General features: G+C 47.8%; 1 protein-coding gene across 1 annotated transcript; it reads right to left on the reverse strand.

The window, feature by feature from the left end:
* Positions 1 to 1,564: 1,564 nt before the first annotated feature.
* On the reverse strand, positions 1,565 to 9,721 carry LOC308430859 (uncharacterized protein C11orf97 homolog; the record flags this gene model as incomplete). The annotated part of the gene is made up of 3 exons (XM_080930142.1): positions 1,565 to 1,755; positions 7,383 to 7,487; positions 9,583 to 9,721. The coding sequence occupies 3 exons, from the start codon at positions 9,719 to 9,721 to the stop codon at positions 1,565 to 1,567; spliced, it is 435 nt and encodes a 144-aa protein (XP_080786268.1).
* Positions 9,722 to 9,930: the final 209 nt, after the last annotated feature.

Here is a 9,930-nt window from a genome sequence, read left to right on the forward strand (position 1 = left end):
AATGCTTCTTGACTGGCCCCACCCTATTCTTTGAGACAGGATTGCTCACTGGACCTGGAGCTCACTGAATTGTCAAGGTTTGTTGGCCAGTGAACTCCAAGGATCTTCCAGGGTCGGCCTATCTAGCTAAGATCACAGGACAAATCAAGTTTACTCAGAGCATTGATTACTGTCTGGGTTATAGATGTACTTTCTCAGATTCTAATGCTGCCTTGCACAGCCCTGGCATTTGTGCCTGGTTGACCACAACCAGATGATTTAATTGGCTCTACCCTGTTGTTCAGTGACAAGAAGCTCTGTTAGGATGGCCAATGGTTCAGCACAGTCTTGGAAGCCAGATGGGCAGAGGCGAGAATTTTCCACTATACAACCCCTCAGACCATGGATCATAAAGTCCTTCCTGTTAACAAATTATACTACCTGGAAGATAAAGAGTATCATCTTCAATGTTTGATCTGTAAAATGCTTGCTGTCCTGCCTCCCATGAGGTAAAATCATGGCAACTGCTTTATCGTTGCCAACCCATGCTCACAGCTGTTCTGTCCTTTAATCTTGTGTCTCGGCTGTCAGTGGCTTCATCATCCAACTCTCGCAGGCCTGTCCCCTGTCTCCTCTTTGATAGTACTTGTGCTGTACCCACTTGTCACTGATGGGTACTACATCCCCAGTCTCTGGGCTCTGGGCACCTCATAAATTCAGGCATGGGCTCTGGGGATGTGCTCCCTGGGTTCAAAGCATTTCCCTCAATAGCTAAGTAACACTGGGTAAATTCTTCAACCTTTCTGTGCCAATTCCTTACGGTAGGTGTAATTCTTAAACAGAATAAAATGTGAACTGCTCTATCAGAAAACCAAAGTCTGGATCCCAGCATCAACAACAGAAAATGCCTTTAACTCAAACTCCAAAAAATCTAATCCTGTTTCTGACCTCTGTAGGTACTTAGCAAGCACATACACACATAACAAAAATGTCTGTAAAGTGGGGGGGGGAGGAAAGAAGGGAGGGAGGGAGAAAGAGAGGGGATAACGGGGAGAGGGGTGGGGGACAGGGAGAGAGCATGCTTGGCTTCTGTGTGCCGCTGCTTTTGCACACAGGGTCACCTCCCAGTTGTAGAGTGATGTTGTACCGACTGCACTTCCCTACAGTGTCAGCACATCGCTCTTTGGTCAAGACCTCTGTCTCCTTCCCATATCCTGCTAAAGGTTTGTGACAGACACTGAGACAGGAAGGAATGAGGAATGCTTCTCTCTAAGCTTACTTTCCTGACGAGTACCTGGACTAAAGGGAGAGACTCCCCAGTTCTTCCTTAGTTCCCTCACCTCCCTTTCATCACCCATTTAGAAGACAGGAATGATCATGACCCCTGCCCCCACCCCAGAGCCTGGCTGTGTGCAAAACAGTTGTTCATACAAAGTAGAGTCAGATGCCAAAGTCTCGGTAGGAACTTCCCTGATGTCTGTGGAGGTGTGCTCCTTAGCCAGACTGTCCCAGGATGACAGACAGTGGATAAGTAAACTGCGACCGGACAGAAGCAACAGGAAAGGTTGGCCTCTGACTAAGGTGCTTAAGGGTGCGTTGTAAACTGTGGAATCCCCTCAGCCATGGGGGTCCGGGGTCCAGGGGTCTTACTTCTCAGCCCTCCGTGCCTCGAGTAGTACTTGGCTTGTGGGAGGGAGTTGTTCCTGCTCTGCTGTCCTGGTATGGTGCCTCCCACTGGCAGATTCCTTCGGATGCTCCAGATGCCATCCAGGACCACTGTGAACGTGGTAGGAGAAGGACAATGATCGTGAGTAGTGTGTTGTCCTCCCACAAAGGGCTTCAAAGGGACTTTCCTGGCTGACTGTGCTTCCAACGACTCGGGCAGAATATACTCAGCTCGGTGAAGCCACATGAGGCGCTCGCCATCTACTTAATCGTTGATACACTTCATGCATTCAGTGTTCAGCTATGTTGTTAACTTCTATGCTGGCTGGTTTTGTGCCAGTGTGACACAAGCTACTCCATTTTAAAGCGGAACCTCAAATGAGAACATGTCCCCACTAGACTGGCCTGTGGACAATGCTGGGGGAGGAGACATTTTTGTAATTGGTGATAGATGAAGGAGGGCCCAGCTTACTGTGGGTGGTTCCAAACTTGAGCAGACAGCCCCATGGGATGTAAGAGAGCATGCTGAGCAAGTCAGGAAGCAGCATCCCTCCATAGCCTCTGCATTACCTCCTGCCTCAACTTCCCTTAGTGACAAACTGTGGCCCTGGAGTTATAAGCTGAAATAAACGCTCTCTTCCCTTGGGTGCTTTGGTCATGGGGTTTATCACAGAAATAACAACCCTGACCAAGACAAACTGAACCACAAAGAAAAGCACAATGCAGGCTGACTGAGTCAGTGAACTCAGGTAAGCTGCCATGACTTGTTATGATGTAATAAGCATTTTGTTGTTGAATGTTCTCCGAGCCAGCAGCCGTCTCACTAATGCTCTCCTGCCTCTTGGTACCTCCCTAAAATATTCCACCGTAAGCAATGCCCAGGAGCGAACACAGTCTCTGGGCTAAGATTAGAGTGGGGCTTCAGTCCCCGATCCCCTTCCACCAGCTGGGAGAGCCTGGACATATTAACACACTGGGTTACTTCCTTAGGTTTGAAGTGGGGATAGTAACACCTCCTTGTAGGATTCTTCTTCGATGTGGACGGCATGCGTACAGAGTGCTTTGTATTTAACAAATGGGTACAAGGACAGTGGTTTCACTGTCTAAAGGTGAACTGAGTCTGTCTGCACAGGGGCAGCTCAGAGGGCTTGCCAAGCTGAGCGTTACCATAGGCCAGCTCGCACCGGCTGGGAGGGCAGTGGCTGAAGCTGCCTATCAAGATGAAAGTCAGCCTTTTTCTGTTCTTCAGGGCAGACTTCACAGTCTCTGTCTGTCTAGGTCTTACGAAATCAAAGCCATTCTTTGAACCTAACCTAAATCTCCTCCCATTCAAGACAATCTCCTCTTCTGTCCTGTCTGGGGAGAGAAAGGGCTCCTCTCAGCCACTGAGAATAGGCTCTCAGAGGCAGGGGACCATCAATATTTGCCCTAGAAGATCTAGCAGGTAGAAAGCAGCTTATAATCTAGAGCAGGGCCCTGAAGACCATTGAATTGGATAGGAAAGTGTTGCAAGGGCCAGCTCCGTGATGCTCTTCCTGATACAGTCATAGGAGTGTTAAAGGTTACAACTGAACAGAGAAAACATTCAAAATATACCTGCAGATGCTAAGGAGTGTTAAAAACCTCAAATCGAACCACAAATGTGCATAAGTGATCATTGCTTTCAAAGAAGACTGATAGAAAAAACTATTAATAACTGTGTTTATTCTATGTGATTTGGGTGAAGAAGTTACCAGAGCTAAGATATTCAAGTAGAACCAAAAATGCCCTAAAGTCCTTTGAGACAGCTGCTCTATTGGGGGAGTGACCCCCATGCTCCAGGGACATGCCTTTTAGAAGATAGCAAGAGGACAAGACAGGGGCAGTGCCTCAGAGCTGGGATACCTGGCCAGGAAGGAAAGAGAGCAGCAGGCACCAAAGACACAGACCCTATCCTAAAACCTTCTAGAGATTTTCTCTCCTCATGCCCTTCAGTGTTTCTGTTCAATGACCTTTTTCAGTGGGTTTTCATTCTAAATTAAAAAATTACAAAGCCACACATGCTTCCCACCCCTAGAGATTCTAGCCAGTGCCTCAGGTTGATCTCACAGGGAAGATAAACTTATCTTTAAAAATTCGTACTTGTTCTGGTTGATAGTTTGTGGGCTGAGCGGTGAATAAGAGACCCTGAAAGGCCAGTTTCAAGCATTGCCTCCCAGGCCTCCCATGTTCTCTGTGTAAACATGCTCCGAGATTTGTCAAGAGATTGTAATTCCTGCGCAGTGACTCCTAAGACTTGCTAGCTGACAGCATAGCTTAGGCCTTATCCATTATACACTGTACATTGCACCCTATACATTGTGGGTACACAGATCTGATGTCACTTGGGGTTTGGGGGAGATTAAACCAGGATCTTGTGCATTCTAGACAAGAGCTCTATGACTGGGCTATATCTCCACCCCCTTTTGTAGGTTCTTTAAGATGGGGTCTGATAAACTCAAGCTGGCCTCAAACCCTCTATGTAGTCAAAGATGACTTTGAACTCCTGATTATTGCTGCTTCTACTCAAGTATTTGGATCACAGGTATGGGTCTGATGTTTTTACGTTGACAACTGGCTCTGATAAAGTATATGCTACAGAGAAAATATATGTATTTGAAGGATGAGTTGGCATATGAGCAGTGATCTAAACTAAGCCTTACTAAAGTAGGTTATGGCTGCCTGGAGATGGAGAAGATTTTGGAGTGGTCCGGTTATTTGGTAGCCACTGACACAGGGGAGAAGCAAGTTGGCGAGGTGGGGTGGAGTCAGGTGAGGGTAGTTACTTTTCCTAACCAATCCGGAATGATTAAGGGACACCCAGAAGAGAGTCTGCCAAAGACAGAAATATCAGGAGTGTGCTAGTGCGGTCACAGTGGAGGAACTCAGAATGAGCTGGTGGGGCAAGACAGAAGATAGTGGCCATCATCCTGGCAAACCTGAGTGCTGGGTAAAGGGGGCAACAGCAGTTCATAAGGAACAAAGGAGAAGAGCACTCCAGAAAGAAAGCCAGGACCGCTTAGTGTCACAGAGTCCAGGCTCGAACCATCAGGCTCATTAAACGTTGAACTCTTGAACCAGTGAGCATTGACACAAACCCCAGGGGGCTTGGTTGAGTGTCACCAGAACAGCCTAAGTAGAAAGTAAGTAGCTTTGGGATTGGACATGGATTTCAGGTCTGATTCTGTCATGTGTAGTATAACCTTAGAAAACCTAGAAACCTTTCAGAGGCCCAGTGAGCAAAAGAGTGTGACTTATTCTAGTGTTTGTTTGTGTCAGGCTTTCTGTAGTCCAGGCTAGCCTTGAACTTACGATAGAGCCAAAGATGATCTTCAACCCCAGATCCTCCTGCCTCCACTTCCCAAGTTGATGGGATTTAATTTAAAACAATAAAGACTCTGTAAAGGTTTGAGTGTGGAGGTGACCTGATTAGTCCTGTAGACCATTCTGGTTTCTGTGTGGAGAACAGACTTAGGAGGCCACAGTGGAAGCAGCTGCAAGCCCTACTGCTCTTGAGGGAGGTGAGGGAAGATCGAGTCAAGTGCAGCTGGAGAGACAGGGCTGTTCCACACATGGGGTCAGCAAGTTTAGCTGTGGTCTGGAACGGGGCTCGAGGACCTGACCTCTAAATGTTGCCCTAATCAAGTACATAGAACGTGTGCTACTTCTTGATGTGGCGAACTCTGAAGAGTGGGTCAAAAAATCTGGGTGCAGAAATTGGAGCTCTCTTCAGGATTACGAACTTTGGGGAGTTGATCAGACACCCCTTTGGAAGGCAGCCATGCTCACTGTAATGCCGCCAATGCAACCAGACGTCAGCTGGAAAGTCAAGTAGGCCCCGAGTTTGAGGCAGGAGCTAGACACTTTGGAGTGGTTATCATAGGGCCGTATGTAGAAGCTGAAAGACTGGAATTCTGGATGTAGCAGTGCATGCCTTAATCCCAGCATTGGGAGGCAAAGGCACATAGATCTCTATGAGTTTGAGGCTAGCCTAGGCTACATATAGAGAACCCTGACTCAAAAAAATGGAGAGTGAGTTATTCATATATTTGAGGTCAAGTAGAGGCAGAGAAGTAAGGGAGAAAGGGGTGACAAAAAGACTGGAGCTGAGGCAGGGGGATGGACACTGATGCTCTCCAGGCCATACTGAGGCTTTGAGCACGGAAAGGAGTAGATAGACAGTCATGCCAGATGCCACTGAAGGGATGGGTTTGGTGGAGAAACTACAGGTTTGGCCTTCAAGAGGAAGGTTATTTGCAAGCTGGAAATGTTTTTAAATTCATGGGGACCAAAGTGTATTACAGAAGGGAAGAGAGAAGAAAGGACGAATAGAGGCAGCCTTCTGTGCACACTCACTCTTAGCATCTGTACATCGCTAAGACGGCATTCCTGTGCAGCCCAGGCTGTGTGTGGTAATAAGAGGCTCCAGGTGTCACCATGGTCTCTGCACGCCTGTTAGGGGCTGCCCACACTGCAGTGGGCAAGAGGCTATCACTCTCTCCCGGTACTGGGTCCCTGTTCTGGAGGAGCCCTGTAAAGCACAACTTTTTATCATCTAATTTCTACTTTGAGACTTTTCTAGGTAAAATAGTGGCTTTGTGCGCCCTCTGGTGGATTCCATAAAATGCAGCCTTGGTAGCTGCATGCTAAGTGGATGTTTGAAAATACTTAGAAAAACAAACGTTTCCTTCCTATTCTCTTAGGCTGTCACACATTAAAACGCACTCAGTAAGAACAATACAACATTCCTTTGCTCCTTGGACGATGGCAAATTCCTTATCTAGCTTCTATGTGATCCTTCAAAACAATGAAGCTAAATCTAAACTATAAGAACTTGGACAAAAGTCGCTTAACCACCAAAACCATTCAATATAGGCCGTTCTGCATCTATTCACAGCATGCAGAGGAGACTTAGAGCTTTTCTTGAAGATGCTGCATGTCTCTGGCAACACAGTAAGACCCAAAAGTAAACACCACGGCTGATTAAAACGGTGAGGTAGGTTCTAGGGCGTGAACTCAGGTGGACAGGCTTTCTTTCCCAGGTCTTTATCCCATGGGTCACCCTGCTGCCCTGCTTATTTCTTCTAGGAAATTCAAGACCCCGTGAGCATTCTAGTAAAAACCTGATTATAAGTATTCTCCCAGGGATCAGTTGCTGACATGGGGCCACTCATCCCAGACGTATGTCTGGGCATCACGTCAACCATCTTGAGAGCTATCCACACCCAGTTATGTCACTCGTGTGTGCTGTGTGACATTTGCTAAAATGAGGTCTTCTGGTGATTTGACCCGGTTTAGTGACTGGCATTCTGCTGTAACAGGAGTTTCCAGGGAGGGGCTCTGCACAAGGAGCACCAGTCACCTGGGAACCTGGTAGTCTAGGCATCCAGGTACAATGTACCATTTGGGAACTCCTGCCATTGAGCCAATCTACACTGATGAGTCTGAAGATGTTACTGTGTGTCCCAAGCATGTGAAAGTGTTTGCCTTACGATTTAATGGAAAGAAGTACCCAAGAGTATAGACAGAAAAACATGTCTCGTTCATTTTCCTCTGCTTGTGAAGGTATATTTGGACAGAGGCCAAAAAGCACTCTAAGGTTTCCCAGAAACTTACTTCTCTTGGCAGTTATTGTTTCATTACAAATAAAGCAACAGCGTGTTGTCAGACAGACAACTTAGTATTCATTTGGCAAATATACTTCCTTGTGACAAGATTACCTGCAGGTGGGCTTTTCACATGACATTCATCCCTCTTGATAGAAAGCTCTTCTTCCAAAACCTCCTTGATTCTCTTGTGGGGCTCACAGTATAGAAACGTCTTCCCTGGAAAGACATTCATTCACACACTTGATTGTAGCCAAAGGCCGAGAATCAACGGAAAGACAAGCAATAGATTTATCGCCAGCCTTCCAGCTGCCCTTCCTATGTGAATAATTGTTTTTTAAAAAATGGTATGTCATTCCTTAGAACCAACAGACTGCTTGCCATGTTAGCTGTGTCTGGGGATCATCTCTTTCATCACAGCTTCTGGTCTGGAGTACTTCATCCTTTCCTATAGTTCCTGTGCGGTAGGCTTTAGGATTCTCTTTAAGTATGGTGAAGAATTTTGTGAACTTCTGTCTATCAATCAGGAGGGGTTCGGGGCTTGTGCTCTGCTTTGTTTTGTGGCAGCTGTGAAACCTGTTGAGACTACAGGTATGTGTCATTGCGCCCAGCAATGAATTCCGGTCAAAGACCTATTCTGTTCCTGATATTTGGCTTGGGGATGAGGGCAAAGTAAAGGGTAAGACAGATCTGTGCCTGGATCTTGCAGTCCAGATGTAGACTGCAGTGTGTGTGTGTGTGTGTGTGTGTGTGTGTGTGTGTGTGTGTGTGTGTGTAGAGAACACTCCTTTGAGACAGTCTCTTCTCTCTTGGTTGTTTGCCATTGCGTACTGTCAGACTGTCTTCTGAACATGCAGGAACTCTAGTGCACTAGCTTCCTGTCTCACCAGTGGCACATGGTGGATGCTACTGTGTCTACATAGATTTGAACTCGGGTCCTCACAGTTGCATAGCGAGTGCTGTAGTCCGGCTTTGCCAGCCTCACCTCAGCATCTTCAGCTTTAAAGATTCCAACTGATGACTCATCAATTAAGAATGCTTGCTGCCCCTTCAGAGTATGGGCATTCTGTTTCTAGTACCTACAGCTCACAGCAGCCTGGAACTCCAGCTCTAGGGAATCCAATGCCCTCTTCTGGCCTCTGTGACCACCCACATACAAGGACACATGAACATACACAGATGCATGGACACACACACACACGTAATAAAATAAGTCTTAAGAGATTAAACTCATAGAAGTTAACCTTTTCCCAGCCTGAGGCTGGCCCCCATCTCTCCCTGATTCGGATGAATGTAATTACTCGTATTATGAGCAAACTCTCTCCTAGAGTGCCCAAGCAGAGGGAGCTTCCAGATGCTCCAGCTAGTCCCCAGAGAGGCAATCAAGGAGGCTCTAAGCAGCCCTGGAAACTGATTGCATTTCTCTTTGGCCCTCATCCACCACCAGCTGCTAAGGTACAGGATGCTCCAACCCTCTTAGAAATCAGTTACAGTGGCCTCTAGACAGTCTTTACTGATTCAAATATTGTTTGCATATTCTATGGGCAGAGGACATAGGAAAAACGCAGTGTGAAATTCTAAACCAGGTAGTGATTTGTGGGCTCTGCCTGCCAGAGATGAGAGTTGAGGGTTAAGTGTTTGCCAGCCCTGGCTGGCTTCATCCCCTTCCCTCTGCTCTACGCCTTGGCTTCCTGATCTGGGAGATGGAAGGAGCTGGAAAAGGGACCACCGTGTTTCCATGTGTGCCTATACGCATACCTATACAGAGAAATGTATAAACATGGGGGAGGCAGATCCCACACATAGAAATGAGATGCTTGGGGAGGGGTGAGCTTTTCCAACCCCGTTTCTCAGACAAGTATGAGGGAGTGAACCTAGATTCTGGAGCATGCTAGACAAGTGGTGTGCTACGAAGCTCCAACCCAACACCATTGTATATATTCCTCTGGGTTAATGAAGTTATGGTCCCTTTAAAAAACAGTGCTGTTATGGACCAACTCAGTCGAGGGCGATATCTAGCCCTTGGGCTCAGGAATCTTTGGTGAAGGGAAGATAGCCTCCTTCCACATAGCCCTTGGCCTGAGGAGATTGTAAGGCCCTACGTTGCTCCCTGTTCTCTCTTCTGGAGGCCTGCCTCCATGGCTGTCCCTGCAGTCACAGTAGCTTTCTGCTAGTATCCTTACCTCCCAGCTCTGATCCCTCCCCCAGAAACCGTAAGTGATACAAATAGTTCCACTTTAGGGTCGCCCCCCCCCCCCCCACCCGTCTTGTTGTCACTGGTTCCGCCAAGGTCTGAAGCTAGAGCTGAACTCACATTGTTGTCGAGGCTCTTGGGGGCCACTAGGCTCAGCACGCACGCGGCACCCCAGCCCTGCGGGTCTAGGCTGCTCTCCGTCGCGGCCCACCTCTGATGCTGTCCCTGCGGTCACCACCAGCGCCTCCTGCCGCCTCATGCCACCGGGGTCTCCAAGGCCCACAGCCCAGGCTACCAGGCCTCTCAACTCCGCCACCGGCTGCTCTGGAACGCAAGGCGTCTGAGGTTGTCATAGTGACCGCAGATGCTCCGGATGCTCTAGGCCTCCAGGGCTCTGCCAACTTCCCCCAGGCTCCAAGTGCGTGCAAGCAACAGCCCACAGGCTAGCAGGGGCAGTGATTCCTTAGA

Source organism: Micromys minutus (assembly GCF_963924665.1).
Source record: "Micromys minutus genome assembly, chromosome: 16".
NCBI classification, from domain to species: Eukaryota; Metazoa; Chordata; class Mammalia; order Rodentia; family Muridae; genus Micromys; species Micromys minutus.